We start from the raw sequence: 19,326 nt of genomic DNA, 5'->3' as shown, positions 1-19,326 counted from the left end.
CCTTCGTTCCTCAGGAAGACCTGTCCTACTATCAAGCTGTTTTTATTACTTATGGCTTTAACAGACAGAGGCCTAAGGAGAATAAAGAGGAGTGAAGGTCAAAGGCTAAATAACTATGGACAGAAGATCACATAAAATATTACTCTATGAAATGAATTCCAAGAAGAAGAAACATGAGACATTTTAGTTTTTTTTTCCCCTTGTGTGTTGTATTAGCTGATTTGTATTTGGGAAGGCTATGAAGAACACATAAAAGTGTGAGCAAGGTTGAACAAATACAATAGTACTACTAACTAGACACTGTATGGAAAATGCTAAATATCTAGTGTGTGGGGATGGGAGGAAAAGACTGGGAGACAGCGAGGGAAGAGAAGTCATGGTGCACAAAGTGTTTTCATTGCTCACTACCAGATTCATGTAACTGTAACCCCTCCACATATCAACTCTACAATTACAATTTAAAAAATTAATGAACATTGCTGTAAAGTAGAAAATTTCTTTAGTAAATAAGCACTTAAATTAAAATCATTGAAAAGTACCAATTAATTTATTCAATTCATTTACATAAATACTTCAATCTTTATTCTTCTATTTCAATATTTTCTCTTAACCATGATGACTTGTTTTTCTTGAATATCTATGTCATGTAAAATTTGTATTTTTTTGTATTCTCATTTATTTTTTGCTGATTGCAATGCCTGGAAATTAGAAATGAGAAGAGAGTAATATGGAAATGAGAAGAGAGTAAATATCCTGTTCTGGCTCATCCTGACCTTGTAAAGACCTATGCCATTTCACAGACTAAGATTGTTTGACTTTCCTTGTGTTTTCTCTCTATTAGCTTCGGTAGGCAAATGATTAATGGAATCTGGAACTTTATGGTTTGTGTTTAGTCTATTTTCATCATTTAACAGAAGGATGCCTTTTTATATCACAAATTACATGAAAAGTGAAATGCATAACTTTGTATGTGTCCAATAACAGACAATATTATAAGTTTTGTTCCTTGAATCTACAGACTCATATCCATCAATTTCATGTAGATTTCACTGAATGGACTATTCAATGCTCTTTCTCATATTTCATTCTCAAGGAATTGTTATTTGTGTTATAAGAATTTGAAAGAAAACAAAAATTTAAATAGTAAAGATGAAAATTTCCTATCACAACTTTAAGATCTTCATTTAATTGATAGAAAAACACACGGGTAGGGGAAGGGAGACAGGAGAAAAAAATCTGTATAATCACTACTATTCTATACATTTGTTGCCTGGGTATAGATTTGAGCAATGATAACAATGAAAGATCATTATTTATATATTCAAGAATAGAGGGTATTCAGGGATCTAATGTAAAAGAAATCCCCCAAGTCTGGTTAGGTTTTGAGATATTATAAAATTATGCATATATGCATGTGTATACATAATAATACATGCCTACAAGCTTCTTCATAATCTAAAGATTTTTTAATTTAGACAAAATAAAATAATAAGTGTCAAATATTATGTTACTAATTTTGGGTTACTTCAAGAAGAGTCAAATCAATTTCTGTGATCAAAAATATCAAGGAAAGAATTTAATCATGGGGAAGTGAATTTAATAATGCCACGTTCACTTCTTGAATGGATCTCAGTGTGTGAGGACATGTTTAAAGTGAAAAATTCAGAGATAGGAATATTTCACAAGGATTTGGAAAATTAAATTAAATTTAAAAAGTATATACATACATGTATATTCTGATAGACATAAATGTTGAAATATATGTGCAAGTATATATTGAATATATTTGAGAATACATTGAAATATACATGAGAATATTTTCAAGACATGCATATTACCTCCATTTTTATTTTTACATTAAATTTGATTCATGAAAAAAGAGGAAACTGACTCTTAATACATTGTGAGGCATTGGTGGTGCCATGGGACCATTGCTTTACAGTAAAGGATTGAAAACAGGAACTGTGTTTAGATTAAGTGAAAAGAAATCCCACAACTACTAACAATAACACTTGTGCCCAACAATGTTTAATATGTGTTTTTGAATTGTGTATTTTGCATAAAAGAGACACAATTTAAACTGAAAACAATGTTGCATGATCACATTCAATTAAAACTCCTGAAGGTTTATTTTCTAGTTTCTGACCATACAGATCTAGAAGAGCACTGGTTTTATTCTCTTCTAGTTTTCCTCAATTCTTAAAACAGGCTTCAATTATTAGCTTCTTTTAATAATTTTTTCATTGCCTCCTTCACATCCTTGTTTCTCAGACTGTAGATGATAGGATTCAGCATGGGGATCACGATTGTGTAAAATATCGACACGATCATGTCATGGTTTGAGTCATAGCTGGAATTCGGTCTCACGTAAATGAAGAGGATGGTCCCATAATAAATGGTCACCCCAGTGAGGTGAGAGCCACACGTGGAGAACACCTTTCTCCTCCCTTCAGCTGAACGCATCTTCAGAATGGCCAACAGAATGAAACCATAAGAGACCAAGACAATCAAGATAGTGAACATCTCAATAGAGCCCACTGTGTAGAAGAGGAGAAGCTGGTTTATTTCAGTGTCAGAACAAGAAATAGCTAGTAGTGGGGGAATATCGCAGAAGACATGCCTGATTTCATTGGAGCTACAAAAAGACAGACTGAAAGTGGCCACTGTGTGTATAGTGCCTTCAGCAACACCGGCAACATAGGAGGCAACGATGAGAGGGACATAGACCCCGGGTGACATGCTCACTGAGTACAGAAGAGGGTTGTAGATGGCGACATAGCGATCATAAGCCATGGCAGCCAACAAGAAGCATTCTGTGGTTCCTAAAGTCACAAAGAGAAACATCTGGGTTGCACATCCAATAAGTGAAATGGATTTATCTTCTGCTAAGAAATTGATCAACATTTTGGGGGTCACCACGGTAGAATAACAGGCATCTAAAAATGACAAGACACTGAGGAAATAGTACATGGGGTTGTGGAGGCGGGCATCGGCAATGACCAGCACAACCAGACCCAGATTTCCTATCAGCGTGAAGAGATAGATTGAAAGAAAGAGTAAAAATAAGACAACCTGCAGGTCAAAATCATCTGTGAAGCCCATCAGTATAAACATGGTGACTTCAGTCCTGTTCTTTAATCCAGTCTTATTTAAGTCCAAGGCTGGTGACAGTCTAGTCATTGCAGTTTTGGACTTTTGTTTTTCCAAATGAGGTTTCTGGTAGGAGTAGATGCAATCGCAATCCTTGTTGTCTAAGACACCTTAAGTTTGGTGCTCCTGAGATGGGCTGTAATGGAGAAACTGACACAAACACATTATTTTTAGCTAATAAGGTAAAGGAAGATAGAATTTGGGTTACCAGTTGTTGTCTAATTTTAGCCTTTTTGACAATGTTGTAAATTAATGTGATTTTATATATTTCAATGAATATTGAAAGACAATTCTTGGCGTATTACATGAGCACAAAATTCTCCAGTATAAATGCACATAAGCTAACTTGAATAAAAAACATTTTATTAGAAAGTACATACCCAGGTAATAATCCCAATTTGCTTAAACAGTTCTTGACATAGCTTTCATATTTCATGCTTCTCAAAATTAGAGAACCCAAATTTACCTCACAGGTAAATTTAAATGTGAAATCCATATGTGCTGTAAAAAGCTTACATGGAAATTGGAAGTAGGTTGCATTGTTATTTTTTAGCTTTCTGAATAGATGGCGTTTTCAAGCAAAAATCATTTTTGGCTACTCTTTTAGCAAATGGCTAATTTTATTTACTTGAATAGATTTCACTTTGGAGACAGACATGCCTCATTATTCCTTGTTTACAATTTCTATTTTTAAGTATATATAATCCCTTTGCAAAATTTGAGTCTATTATTTATTTAGAGTTTATCAAATTTTAACTTAATTACATGAAACATGTTCCTCTTTCTCAACTGTTGCATTTTCGCAAAGTCCTCACAGGTAAATTTCTATTACAATTACTAACCTCTACATTTTATAAAATGTTAATACTTCTTCTTTTTTTTTTGCCAGGCCAGGGCCTTGAATTCAGGGCCTGAGTGCTGTCCTTGGGCTTTCTCAAGGCTTGAGCTGTACCACTTGAGCCACAGCACCACTTCCAGCTTTTTCTGTGTATGTGATAGGGAGTCTGTGCATGCTAGGCAAGCACTGTATCACTAGCCCCAATTCCCAGCTGAAAATGTTGGTATTTTTTTAAAAATATCTTAAGTTTTTAATATTCTATATATCCAGAAAGAGACATGAAAACAAAAAGGAGAAAAATAAGAAGCTCCAACAAAGAAACAGGCCAACAGCCCAAACATTATCCAGGTCATAATATTAAAGCTGGAACATTTATATAAATGTATGCAATCCTTAATATACAGGGAGGAAAAGAGGCAAGACAATATTTTCATGATTCCTTACAGAATTGTTTTAGACTTCCACATAAAGATACAATATATATTCATTAAAAGAAATATTTAACCTAATGTAGTAAAGAGACAAGCTCTGACTCTTTGTTCTGGTAAGTGGATAATTTATGTTCTCACATATTAGAAAAGATTCCATGTATGTATGTTGGTATTTTTATGGAGGTTTTAAAATTATTATAAAATCAAGATCGCTGAAACAGTGAACTAGTTTTGTCAAAAACTATTTTAAAAGGACAAATTATATATTTCCCACAAATATTTGATTCCTGGATATACTTTCTGATACTGTTTTTTTCCTAATCAATGAATACGAGGAGAAGGAAATGCATACCAAAAAATAGAAAAGTAAAAACAGAAGGTTCATAAACCTCAGCAATTCACCTGTATCTGGGTTGAAAGGCTGAGATAGTCAAATGTAATTTAACAAATCTGCTCAACTACTGTGAGGTGATTTCTTTTTTTTTATTTTATTTTTTTTATTTTATTTTTTTTTTGCCATTCCTGGGCTTGAGCTCAGGGCTTGAGTACTGTCCTTGGACTTTCTCAAGGCTAGCACTCTACCACTTGAGCCTCAGCACCACTTCTGGCTTTTTGCTATGTATGTGGGGTACCAAGGATCGAACCCGGGTCTTCGTGCATGCTAGGCAAGCACTCTACCACTAGGCCAAACTCCCAGCCCCTGTGAGGTGATTTCTACAGTGATTTCTTTGTATTCTCTACATTGTAAAGCTAAAGTTTAGCAAATGATTAAACCTTCAAACTAACATATTCTGTGAATGCAGTGATTATAAATGATTTACATTATTAAGAAAATGAATATTGTCTTGCTGTATTAATAAGGACACATACTAAAAGAGAATGAACAACTAAGATCAAACTATTTTAGAAAAGAAATCCACTGGGCTAGGACATCTCAGATGTGTTCTGAAAAGTCCGTGTTTTCTAATATATATGCTAGGTTTAACGGAAGAAATCACAGAAAAAAAAAAGAACAAAACACACACACAAATGCAGTCATTTCTTTCTTGGAAAATTCTAGAATAAAAAAATATAATTAGTGGTAAGTACAATTTCTTTCTACATACAGTTATTGTATATTTTATTCATAACTATATTAATATATAGTATTGTTTCAATTTTATTCCAGTAAAACAACAAAGCCATTAAAGAAGTGTATTTTAAGGATATATGAGGGGTTTAAAACATTTTTGTGGGCCGGGAGTTTGGCCTAGTGGTAGAGTGCTTGCCTAGCATGCACAAAGACTGAGGTTCAATTCCTTGGTACCACATACTTAGAAAGAAGCCAGAAGTGGTACTGAGGCTCAAGTGGTAGAGCTCTAGCCTTGAGAAAGTCCAAGAACAGTGCTCATGCCCGTGATTGGCATAAAAAACTGCATTAAACTGCAGAGCTTCTGTATGGCAAAAGGCATTGCTAGTAAATTAATTAGGAAGCCTACAGAATAGGAGAAGATCTTCACTAACCATACAATGGACAAAGGCCTCATATCTAAAACATATTAACAGCTCAAAAAATTGAATCACTCCAAAACTAATCTCCAAAGTAACAACCATCCCATTAAAAGATGGGGCAAAGACTTAAAGAGAATCTTCTCTGAAGAAGAAATAAAAATGGCCTATAGACACATGAAGAAATGTTCAACATCCCTGGCCATAAAAGAAATGCAAATCAAAACAACTCTAAGATTCCACCTCACTCCAGTTAGAATGGCCAGGATCAGGAAAACTAATAACAACAGATGCTGGAGGGGATGTGGCCAGGAGGAATCACTACTACATTGTTGATGGGAGTGCAAACTCATTCAACCACTATGGAAAGCAGTATGGCAGCGCCTCAAAAGACTAAACATAGAGTTCCCCTATGACCCAGCAATTCCACTACTTGGCATTTACCCAATTGTCCAGAAACAAGGACAGACTAAATCAACTAGCCCAATGAAGTTCATTTGCTATTTACCATAGCAAAGATATGGAACCAACCTAGATGTCCCTCAGTTGATGAGTGGATCAACAAGATGTGGTATTTATACACAATGGAATTCTCTGCTGCTATCAGAAAGAATGATATTGCCCCATTTGTAAGCAAATGGAAAGACTTAGAAAAAAATCATATTAAGTGAAGTAAGCCAGACTCAAAGGAACATAGGCTCAATGGTTTCCCTCATTTGTCATAATCAGTAGAAACTTTGGGCTCTCCTAGCAGAGATTGACAATAGAACAAAATCTAAACATAAGGCCAAATAGTATGACACTAAATGTAAGGACCTCCAGAAGAAGGAGACAAAATTGTCAGCTGTCTTCTCTTAGTATGTTCCTGCTCTTGCAGAAAGATACTTTTCTACATTCCCAACAATTCTCTCTGATCAGTGATCAACTTGAGAAGCTTAACAAGATGGAAATCCTAAAGATTCTAATGTGAGTGCGACATAACAATTGGTGAGTAGATGAAGAAAAATAAACAAACAAACAAACAAAAGCCTAAACAATGAGGTAAAATACCTAGGGACTAGCCATCTGCAGGCCTCAGATTTCATCTAAAGCTTTCATCCATGCCATTAAACCAGTCTGAGTTCTTGACTTGCTTGTAAAATGATTTTCAGAGATAGAATGAGTTACAGAAGATGAAGACTTGATTACCAAGGAAAGTATAGCCAACCTATTTTGCCCAGATATAAACTCCCATAGTCTGGTGAGCACACTGTCTTTATCTGAGACAGTTCTTGGATAGGTAAACAGGAAAATACAAACTTCTATTACTAGCCCTTTACAATCAGAAAATTATATCCAGGATAAGTCCTGTTTCTTAATTCTGGAGAACCCAAGATGAAAATTAATTTATAAAGCCTCATTATTATTAATCTACACATTTTCAGTTATAGCTCAGCTAGTGATATGGCTGTTTCCAGCTTGTGTCTTCATCTGAATCAGCTCTTAAATGCCTTTCTGACAAGTTGCTGCAATTTAACTGGCATTGGAAAGACTACAACTGATTTCAGCCTATCCTGTGCCCAGTTCCACGAAGGATTTCTGAACAGAACCAACACACAATTCACCTGAACAGAATAGTCACAACTGGAAAGACCTTGTTGTGTACTTTATAAGCAGTTTCATTTTAGGTTAAATAAAATATTTCCTGTTAAATTTAAATATCCAGGGGCTGGGAGTTTGGCCTGGTGGTAGAGTGCTTGCCTAGAATGCAAAATGACCCATGTTCAATTCCTTGGCTCCATATACATAGAAAAAACCTGGAATTGGGGCTGTGGCTCAGGTGGTAGAGCAGCACTCTCCTTGAGAAAGCCCAAGAATGGTGCTCAGACTCTGAATTCAAGCCCTAGGACTGGCAAAAAAAATTAAATATCCACACTTACATTCTAGTTTCAAGTTTCTATGCCTTTCAAAAGATTTTCAGTGAAGAAAATGTCCTCTTATCCATGAAATCCAGCTGTTTTCTCAGTTTTGAAATACTTTGAGTCCTGAACAATTGAACTCTTATACCATTTCTCACCTAGTTGAGGCCCACAGGGAGTTTGCAATGAGAGAATTCTCTTTGTTACAAGAAAAAAAGCTACCTAGATGATATTATTTAAAAGCAAAAGAAAAGAAAACAAGGGCATGGTTTCAAAATAATTGCCTATGCAAAGGTTCTTTGGAATTTACTTTAGAAAGCATTCCTTTGTGGGAAAAATGGGATTTTACCAAACATAGCCTTCCTGTGACATTAATTATTAATATCATGCTAAGGGGGAAAATTCGTGTTTTGAAATTCAATTTCTTCTTTGAAAATATAGTCTACGAATTTTTTTTAGAAGTTTTTTTCAGGATTGTGATATTTAACCATAATGTTCTATGAAGTATGTGAGATAGACTTGTATGGCTTTAGGTTTTAAGAGTGAAGATGAAAATAAGATATAGAAGTATTGACAGTCGAGATGCATTAATGTACATATTCTAATTCTATTCTAATTCTATTGAATAGATATCAGAGTTTGAGGGATCTTTCAAACATAAAGCTAAAATATTTTGAGGCCTGTCATATGTATTAATTTTAATAGAAATTTATCTGTAAGGACTTTGCAAAAATGCAAGAGATTAGAAAGAGAAACTTATTTCATGTTATTAAGATAAATTGGATCAAACCTATAAAAATAGTGGCGGGAATGTAAAATTATTCAACCATTCTGGAAAACAGTATGGAGGATATTCAAAAGACTACACTTAGACCTGCCCTATGACCCAGCAATCACAATCCTGAGGATTTATTCAAATGAACACCAACCAGGCTACACTAAATCCACCAGCACAATCATGCTCATTATTGTATTTTTTTTATCATAGCTAAGATATGGAATAAGCCCACATACCCTTCAATTGATGAATGAAACAAGAAAATGTGGTATATATTATATATATGTATGTGCATACATATGTATGCATACATATATGTGTACACACACACATATGCAATGGAATTCTATGCTTCCATGAGAAAGAATGATATTGTCTCTTTCAAAGGGAAATAGAAATTTTTAGGAAAAATTATATTACACAAACTAAGCCAGACCTAAAGAAATAGGTTGCACGGCTTCTCTCATTTGTGGTAACTTGAATATACCTATAAATCTGCAGATAAACACACTGGATGGAAAAAACCCCCCAAACATTACAATTGTACATGTCAAATTATACAAGAATCTAAACATTCATGCAATGAGACCAAAGGAGGATATTCCTAGGAGCAGATCACAAAAGCTAAATAGCTATGTGCATGAGATCAAGTAAGACAGATGTTTATCACAGTGAGCTCCAAGAAATGGAAACATGAGGTGTTTCTGTTGCTTTGCTGTCTGGGATTTTGTTTTGTTTTTATTTGTTTTAGTTTGTTTTTTTCTCTTTGTTGCTGTTTGTGTTTTCTGTGCCTTTGTGTTATGTTTTAGTTTAATCTGTTTGGGGAAGGTTAAGAGGAGCACAGAATCAGTAAGACAATGGGTGAAAAGTGCAGCAGTGATACTCTCTAGACACTATATTGAAAATCAGCTATACAACAGTTTAGAGAAGGAAACCAGAAGGGGAAAGCTGGGAGAAAATAAGGATGAAACTCTTCAAAAAGTTATATACTCATTATTTAAGTAATGTAACTAACATCTCTATATGTCACCTTTACAATAAAAATTATATTAAAAAATATTTATAGCCAATGACTAATGTCTGTAATAATAGCTACTCCAGGGTCAGACAGAAAGTCATTCTGGTGCAAGGCCAGAAATATTGGAAAAATCTGTGAGACTGACTTTCAAAAACAAAATCAGTAAAAATATAGCCTAGTCTGCACTACTTCCTGAATTCAAACTCCATTTTAATTATTAATAATAATTTTAACAATGATAGCAATAAAAATAATGATAATTAAATGAATGATGCCTAGTAATTTGAAAAAACTTAGTCTACCAAAAGGAGACACTGAAATTTTTAATGTAATATATAAACAAAAATGTTCTGAATGAATCTTAAATTTTAATGTAAAATCAAGTCCTATAGCATTTCTGTAACAAGTGTAGAAGAAATTATATTTACATAAAGAATTTTTTATTTATATAAAGTACAAAATATATTCAAACATATATAGAAATCATCATAATATGTTACTTTATCAAAATAGTGAATGAACAAATTAAATCCCTATTGATACTAAACATTTTCTTTTGTGTGTGTGTGTCTTGGAGTTTGTAACCCTCCCTACTCAGAAAGCTGAGATCTGAGGATCAAGGTTCAAAGCCAGGTGGGACACAAAAGGAACTGCGATTCTTATCTCTAATTAACCTCTATAAAACAGAAGTGGGGCTAGGCTCACGGGTAGGATGGTAGCCTTTAGTTGAAGAGCTCAGGGACAGCACCCAGGCCCAGTTCAAGACACATGACCTACAAAAAAAAAAGTGCTTAGTTGTTTTTATGCATATAGACTACATAAAGACTTTTTCCAGTCATTCTCAAAAATCAATAATATAGAAAAAGGAAAATAAAGCAGGGCACTGGTGAAGCACACCTATATTCCTAGCTACTCATGAGGCTGAGATCTGAGCATCGCGGTTTAAAACCAGCTGGGGCAAGAAAGTCTGTGAAATCCTTATCTCCAATCAATCACTGAAAAAAGCAAAAACCAATTCTGTGACTTAAAATTGAAGAGTACTATCCTTAAGAGACAAAGCTCAGGGACAATGCCCAGGCCCTGAGGTCAAGACTTGTTATTAACAAAAGATAAAAGGCTTAAACTTGGAGACACAGCATACTATTAAGATAAGAAATATTGTAAGAAAATGGGTACAAAAAATTTTCTGGATACAATTTGTTACAATTTGTTACCAGTACAGTTTTACTAAGTACAATTTTAATCCCATGTCAGTCTTTTATAACCCTGTCTCTAGTGTAATATCTAATTCAGTAATCACTTATGCACCTCAAAAATATAATGTAATCTCAGGATATATAAAGGCATAATTGTTTTTTCTACCTTTCATGTCTTTCTTTCCCCTCTTCTTACATAACTTTGCCTTAATTATCATTCAGACTTAAAAATCTGGACATTGTTCATTTTCTCCAGTATGTATTTTCATGTTCAGTTCAAATTATTTCTCATAGTTTTTAAACTTACTCCATTTGGTTATTTGAAGTCGGATAGGGAAGGGAGGAAACAATATGGGGGGATGGGGGGAGGGAAATGGGGACCAAGACATGAGAATGGGTATCAATGTATCTGTAGTAATGCACCTTCTATCTGGTGAGAATAATGTGACCCTTCTATTAATTACAATAAAAATATATGAAAAAATATTGTCAAAAAGTTCAGAAACATTTTTATTTTGTGTATTACAGGACTAAAAGCACTCTATAGCTAAGCTAATTAAGTTTAATCTTGATATCAATTTCAAAAGCAATGTAGCCTTGAATAGATTACTCACATAGCTGTGAATCTTTTGTAATCTATTGTAATACCAGAACATCCTATATTTAAACTATACACTCGTTTTCTCCACTTAATTAGAAATGTGTAGTGATATTAGTTGTAAGTTATTCATTGACTCATTAAAGAGCTATCAAAGAAGTGGAAATCAAAGTACACAGAGATTATTCTCATCAATAAATATTTCATATAAAAATTTAAGCAGAGCAGTCATGCTGTAAGAAATGTGCTTCTTGTGTATTTAAAACATTACACATTGCAGGATGAATCAATGTTTTACTGGCAATAATGTTGTGACATTGCAATTGTTATGAACTGAAACCAGACCATCTTGCTCAACAGGCACTGAACACTTCTTTATGGTTTTTAGTGTTCTTTATACTAAATGCAGTGCTTTAGTCATAAAGCCAAGTCTCTCCACCACTCTTTGAAAGGCTGCTTTCACGTCTTTGTTTCTCAGACTGTAGATGATAGGATTCAGCATGGGGATCACGATGGTGTAAAATATTGACACGATCATGTCATGGTTTGAGTCATAGCTGGAATTCGGTCTCACGTACATGAAGAGGATGGTCCCATGATAAATGGTCACCCCAGTGAGGTGAGAGCCACACGTGGAGAACACCTTTCTCCTCCCTTCAGCTGAACGCATCTTCAGAATGGCCAACAGAATGAACCATAGGAGACCAGAACAATCACAATAGTCACCATCTCAATGGATCCCACAAAGTAGAAGAGGAGAAGCTGGCTTAACTGAGTGTGAGAACAAGAAATAGCGAGCAGTGGAGGGATATCACAGAAGACATGCCTGATTTTGTTGGATCCACAGAATGACAGGCTAAAGGTAGCCGTTGTGTGTATGGTGGAATGGGCAAGACCACCAACATAGGAGGCCACGATGAGGGACACGTAGACTCTGGGTGACATGCGTGCTGAGTAGAGGAGAGGGTCGTAGATGGCTACATAGCGATCATAAGCCATTGCAGCCAACAGCAAAGATTCTGTACTCCCCAAAGTAACAAACAGGAGCATCTGCGTTGCACACCCAATAAATGAAATCGATTTATCTTCTGCTAAGAAATTCACCAACATTTTGGGGGTCACTACGGTAGAATAACAGGCATCTAAAAATGACAGTACACACAGAAAATAGTACATGGGCTTGTGGAGATGGGAATCTCCAATGACTAATGCAACCAGGCCCAAATTTCCTATTAGAGTAAAAAGATAGATTGCAAGAAAGAGTAAAAATAAGATAACTTGCAGGTCAAAATCATCTGTGAAGCCCATCAGTATAAACATCGTGACTTCAGTCACATTTATCCTGACAACTTCGTGTACATCCAAATTGCATTCAAGTCTTTCTATGTTGGCCATCATTTATGGGTTCTGATAGGTTACTTCCTGTGCTGAGATAGTCTACCCAGCTATTTTTCTTAGACAGTTATAATGATTCCTTCAGCAGTACTGAGTTAGGAGGTGACAGAAATCAGTTTGTGGCAAGTAGACGCATTTTGCTATAGAAGGAAAATCAGGACTCAATATAATACAGAAAGACTTCATTTACTATGTTAAAAAGCATGTCATAAATATTCATGGATACTATTTCAGTATAGTTTCTCTTAAATACTCTGACTCTGATTTTACATAACAATTCATTTCATCTTAAAGATGAAAAAGATAGGAATATTAAAATCTAAATATCACAATGAAAGCATAGATCTCTCCAAATGCTTTTTATGTGTGCTGGGACTGGGCCATGAACTCTGGGTTTCAGATGCCCATTTGGCTTTTTTTATACACTATTGTTACTCTTAGCCCACTAATTAGGCTATGTCTCCAATTCCAGCTTTTTGATGGTTACAAATAACATGCTCCAAAATTTATCTGTCTAGTTTTGTGGCAAACATCTGTCTCCTGAGTAGTTAGGATTACAGGCATGATCCAGCAGCATTCAACTTAATAGTAGTTGCATATTTGCTATATATTATATATCATCCCATGCTTCATATTTACAATTGTTGAAATGAAAGAAATCAAATTGACTGTTAATACCATGTCAAATAGAAATGTCAGAAAATTTTTACAAAATGATTTAATTTTGTTTTTCCAGATGCCTAGAAAGTAAGATGACTTCCATTCATGAGATTTTAACCAAAATTATTTTGTCTTCTCTTAGTGCTTTTTATTTACACTACAGGGAATATGATATACAATTATTGAAATAAATGCATTGTGCTGACAAAATTATGATTTTTTTTCCTTTTCTCAAAAAAATCTATCAAACAGTTACTTAACCTCAGTGAATACTTACTTGTTTTCCCATATTTGTTTGTTAAATTAAATTTAGCAGCTGTGTAAATTTTTTATCCTTTCCCTGCTTATTTTGCTAGCAATGACCATGAACTTAGCTTGAGTCACACCTGTATCAAAAATAAAACAATCATTTCTCATACATTTTTCACAAGGGTCTATCTAAGTAACTATGGGACATGTCTAACTTAAGGTAGGAAATAAAACTCATTATGAACCAACTGCAAAAATAATGAGCACACCATTTACAATCAAACAGTATTTTACTTTTGAGCTATTGTTATAAATCTTCTCATTTTTGTAACAATGAGTGAATACCTGGAGCCTGCACAACAGAAAGTAAGTAACTCAACTATACAAGTTAATGTAAAAGAAGGTATAGGTCCAATGTAGATGTCTTACCAACACAACTTTAGTTTTCCACCAGATATTTTGAATAAAGAGTTTTTAAACAGAATAAAAACTGGGATGTACTGTGCTCAGTCTAAATTCTTTGACACACCAAGTATTGAAACATGCTATTGTTTGGTGGTAAGGCAACACACTCCTTCATTGGGAAGACCCTCCCTGCCGAAGTTTATGTAACTAATGTTAGCAAGACAAGAAAACTATTTGCTTATATTATCCTGGATGTATCTTGATTAATCCACTTGAAAGAATATTTCAATACATAAACATATTATTTAAAATGTGACTACAGAAAAGCATAAAAAGTCTGCTCTTTAAATTCCTGAATAAAGTAGAAATATATTAGATCCTGATTTCTGCTTATATCTGGAAGCATATACCATATTCATAAGAAACACACAGATCCCTTATGTGAATATATTATGTACTTAAACTGTTGTGACAATATAATGGAATTTAAATTTTCTAGAAAATAATTAATGTGAGTATGAATTCATATATTATGTTGATGTAAGAATAAAGTAGCTCCATTTAATTTTTTGTCTCAAACACTCACACACACACACACACATGCACATAAAAAGAACAAATACCTACAAAAGAATTCAGCATAGAAATAAGGAACAAATGGAAATTAAGAAGAGTAAGAAGTTACACAATGAAAAGAAGAAAAATAGCAACAAAACTTTGAAAAATATATTAATAGGTATCTTAATAAAGAAAACCATGAAACCATCAAGCTATATTTAACTGATATACACAGGAAACATTTCACAGAAATGAAGACTCTAACCTCTACTTTTCTGATGTGAATTCTTTTTGGGATCTAAATTTTTATATTAAAGATTCAGAACTAATCAACTCTATGCTTAAAAATTAGTTATATTTTCTGGTTAGACAGTTCAAAATTTTCATGTACATCCTGTTAGACCATTTGAAGTTTTAATCACATGTGAATGGGAGAAAAACATGATATATGGCCTTTATCTTTTGCCCATATAACAAAATATATATAGTTTTATAAACTAAGGTTTAATAAAAGCATCAAGGAGTTAATATTCTCTAAACCAAAAGGAAATATTTCTTCCTTTAAGTTCTTGGTGAATACATATTGATGTAATATGTAGTATTATGATTGTAATATTTAACATGTGTTTAATAACTGCATATTAAATAATATCCTTTCAAATTCAACCAGGGACTCAACTGACTAGTGACTGTTCTGACAATGAAAGTTTTACAAATGAATCTTCCATTGAACTCTTTATGACAGAAAATAAAATGTTCACTGAAATCCGCATGCTCTGGTCCAACAACTATCTAGGGCCACTAGATTATCCCTTTTCTTTATGTACAATAAAAAGCAGTTTTCAAATGAAGAGATATTTCAAAATATGTCTCGTTAGAGCATTTATCTATTTCATCATGGGAAATGGAGCAATAATAGACAAAAAGAAGAAATTTCAACTACTTTAACCAAGGTAACTTTCTAAGGAGGTATTCTTATAACTAATATTTTAAGAAAGTATCCATTAATCATAATGTAGTTGATTTTTCTTTATTTTTTGTTTGTTTTTTGTTGGTTGTGGGGCTTGAACTTTGGGCCTAGGCGTTGTCCCTGAGCTCTTCAGCTCAAATCTACCATCCTACCCCTTGCGGGGTTTTCTGGTGGTTAATTGGAGAAAAGCATTTCAGTACTTTAGTGCCCAAGCTGGCTTTGAATCACAGTCCCCAGATCTCAGCCTCCTGAATAGCTAAGATGGTAGGCATGAGCCACCACGCCCCACCCTGTAATTGATTTTTAAAAAAGTAATAATGGTTGGAAAAACAAAAAATTATAATGTTGCATAATGAAACATGATCAGTCTGGGAAGCTAGGATAATATTTGTTCCTGGGGTCTGATGATTGAAATAGTAAAGTAACAGAAAACCATAAGAGTAGCAGTTCAGTCATATGCAAGGGTAAGGAGAATGACAAATGTAGTGTACACAATCTTACAGAAGAATCTGCATGCTCAGTAACCCAGTGTACTTCTCTGGATATGAAAATGGAAGGCTCAGCTAGGCACAATTTATCAGTTGCGTAGTTTGTTATCATTTCATGTCCAGTTGCTTCTGCCCTAACTTCAAGGTCTACACAACCACATTGCTGATATTGTGACCTGTCACCGCTCTGAAAATATTTACCCTTAGAAAAAGACCATATGCTTCTATATTTCATTTGCTTTTCAAAACTGATTTTTAAGAGACCATGGTTTCTTTTTCTAGGAATGTCATAATTAACTACTCAGTCAGTTACTTAAATCTATATCCTACTAGAGTAAATTTCAGTTTGGGAATAATGGATCATGGAATTGTTTCCTTGATCATGTACAATTTTTTCAGTTTGATGTAATTCCATTTATTGATTCTTATTTTTACGCAGATCCTCAACCTTTAAACCTGAGTGACAGGAATGAGAAACAAAACCTGTTCTATCATGGAAACCTGTGGATTGGGGGAAGAAAAAGAAAAGATTAAATGAGGCAAATATGTTTGAGGTATTTATACTCATGTAGGAAAATAAAATAAGCATGTCTGTGAAAAGATTTTGTAGGGGGACATGATGATAAGAAAGAGTAGAAACAGAGATTAATTTGACTAAGGTACACCAAATCTATATGTGATTGTTTACTTTTCTGCTTCCAGCTACAAAATATAATTCATTTAAGTAAATTAAAATATATATTTTATCCTTTATTAACATAACATTTTATGTTGTCCTCTTGCAATTTCCTAGTACTTGTTTTGTCTTATTATGGTTTCTTTGAGTATACAATTTAAAGTAATATTACAATGAAATTCTTTTGTATAATTAAATATGCTAAGATTTATCTATCCATCTATCTAATCAGTGTAAAACATGTGCTGTGTTTGGTTGAGTTATTTTTCTCACCATCTAAATATTGTATACTTACCTTTGTTCTCCTCTTCAGACATTTAACTCATCAATGATAATAGAGAAATTTTATACTTCATAGTTTTAATGACCATAATAGGGACATAATTCATCCTTATTCTTTTTAGCTAAGGTTACTCAAATCTGTGTTATTTTCAAAAATACATATTACAATTTTTTACTAGCCAGAACTTTCTCTGATAAAGTCTTAAGCATTCAATCTCAGGATCAAGATGAGAGACTCTAACCTATTTTTAAGTAATGAAAATCTTCCATCTTACCTATGAAAACGAACCTCTCATTCAATTATGGAATCCTGTGAGCATTATTCATTTGGATTTGTTTTTATATCAAAATCTTGATCTCTTTTTAAAATCTAAAGGAGATTCTTCAAGGAAAAATATCTACAGGTTGGTTTCTAAGATGGAAAAAGTATGCAGATGCATTTTATTTCCTAAGTAAGCAAGTTAAAGACACTAGAGTAATTAACTCATAAGAAAAGTCATTACATATAGGAACATTTTCCCCTCTGTGGAAAATCTTCCCAATATAGAGGCATAGATCTGGCTTTGATCCTAATAATTTGTATGGCATAGAGTTGAGAGTTGAATTTTCTTTAACACAATTTCTTCTTCCTGAGAATAATAGTTGGTAATTTGTAAAAATCTTTAATGCGCATTCATGAGAAAATACTATCAAAACATAACCTAAGTTAAAATGCTTATGTAATACCAATTACTAAGATATGATAAATTATGAAATACTACTCTGACAAAAATCAAGAGAAACAAGCTAATACTATTTTTTTGTAGTAAATAGAAGACAAGAGATGTAAACACATTGATAAGACATAGCACAAGATGTAACACATTTCCAATAACCATCTTATTTACTGTCAGAAAATACAATTGGTCAACAGGATCAGATTGGCTCTTGGGGTTTGTGACCCAAGCTGGGAAAGCATATTCATTGCCCAGGGTTGTGGACTCAGCAGAGAAAGCACAGGGGCAAACCAAGGCCCAACTCCAACTATATCTCTAGCTCAGGCTCATGTTCAAGCTCATGCTCCTAAAGTTCCCCAGCCTTTATGAAGGCACCATAAATAAGTGTTGCACCAAGTGTGAGGACAGTTGCCGTGGTGTGAGTCCTCTTCTCCCTGGTTGGGCAGATCTGAAAAAGAAAGGAAGAAAGAAATTTATGGCTGAGTGTATGGGTACATACCTGAAATTTCAGCTTCTTTGGAGTAAGGAATAGAGGATAGTGGTTGAAGATCACGATTTGACTCCAGCCTGGGCAGGAAAGGCCATGGGACCACCAAAAAATGGAATTAGAGCTGTGATACGGTGGTAGTGGGCTAGGCTTGAGCAAAAAAGCTCAGGAAAACAGCTACATCCAGCGTTAAAGCTCTTGGACAGCTTACACACCACACACACACACACACACACACACACACACACACTCACCAGCCAGTCTGAAGTGGAGGGCTGTCTATGACAATAACTTGTAGTTCTAAAATAAGAATTGTTCCAAAATTTCAAGTAACCAAATACAAATATATCCAATATATCAGATAACAAAGTGAGATTCTGTAACAATATGAGAGAACCAAGGGACAGCAAAAGAGATGAGAGATAACATAGTACCTTAAGGACAACAATCATTCATTATATGGCTTTTGTTTCAATATCCTAGAGGTCCATTCAATGAAATTGGATAGGGAAGGGGGAAAAAACAAGATGGGGGGTGGGGGGAAGGTAATGGGGACCAAGACATTTGAAAGGGTATCAATGTATGTGAATTAATGCACCTTCTATCTGACAAATATCATGTAACCCTTTTATTAATTACAATAAAAATATTTTTTAAAAAAGAATTGTTCCAAAATGAAATAGATTGGTAAGACTAAAAATATGTCACAAGAAGAATGTGGAAAGATTTGTAATGAGGTGCAGTAATAGACAACCCAATGCCATCTTGTTAAGTTTATGGAAAGTTCTGCACACACACAGAATATCAGTTTTCCAATGCCAGGGTAGATAAAAGTAATAATACATAGCCTATGTATTGTATATCTAGAAAGAGCATATATATATATATATGTGCATATATATATATATATATATATATATATATATATATATATATACACTTTGTAGGTCATGGAGCTTGACTTTGGGCCTGGGTGTTGTCCCTGAGCTTTTCAGCTCAAGGCTACCACCCTACCCCTTGATACACAACACCACTTCCCGTTTTT

At 34.1% G+C, this 19,326-nt stretch overlaps 1 protein-coding gene and 1 pseudogene across 1 annotated transcript; both read right to left on the bottom strand.

The window, feature by feature from the left end:
* Nucleotides 1-2,211: 2,211 nt before the first annotated feature.
* LOC150052702 (olfactory receptor 5T3-like) lies at nt 2,212-3,183 on the bottom strand. The gene has a single exon (XM_090348787.1). It carries the CDS (start codon nt 3,178-3,180, stop codon nt 2,212-2,214), a length of 969 nt encoding a protein of 322 aa, XP_090204913.1. The 5' UTR covers nt 3,181-3,183.
* An 8,606-nt stretch (nt 3,184-11,789) lies between these two features.
* Nucleotides 11,790-12,790, bottom strand: LOC150052701 (olfactory receptor 5T1-like; annotated as a pseudogene).
* Between the last annotated feature and the right edge of the window lie 6,536 nt (nt 12,791-19,326).

The sequence above is a fragment of the Megascapheus bottae genome, chromosome 16 (assembly GCF_031878675.1).
Source record: "Megascapheus bottae isolate mThoBot1 chromosome 16, mThoBot2.hap1, whole genome shotgun sequence".
Classification (NCBI taxonomy): domain Eukaryota; kingdom Metazoa; phylum Chordata; class Mammalia; order Rodentia; family Geomyidae; genus Megascapheus; species Megascapheus bottae.
The sequence above is the reverse complement of the archived record's forward strand: the minus strand, read 5'-3'. Positions and strand labels throughout refer to the sequence as shown.

What these genes read in the sequence shown, in the direction of transcription:
- LOC150052702 (XM_090348787.1), bottom strand. Translation starts at nt 3,180, where the DNA reads ATGACTAGACTGTCACCAGCCTTGGACTTAAATAAGACTGGATTAAAG.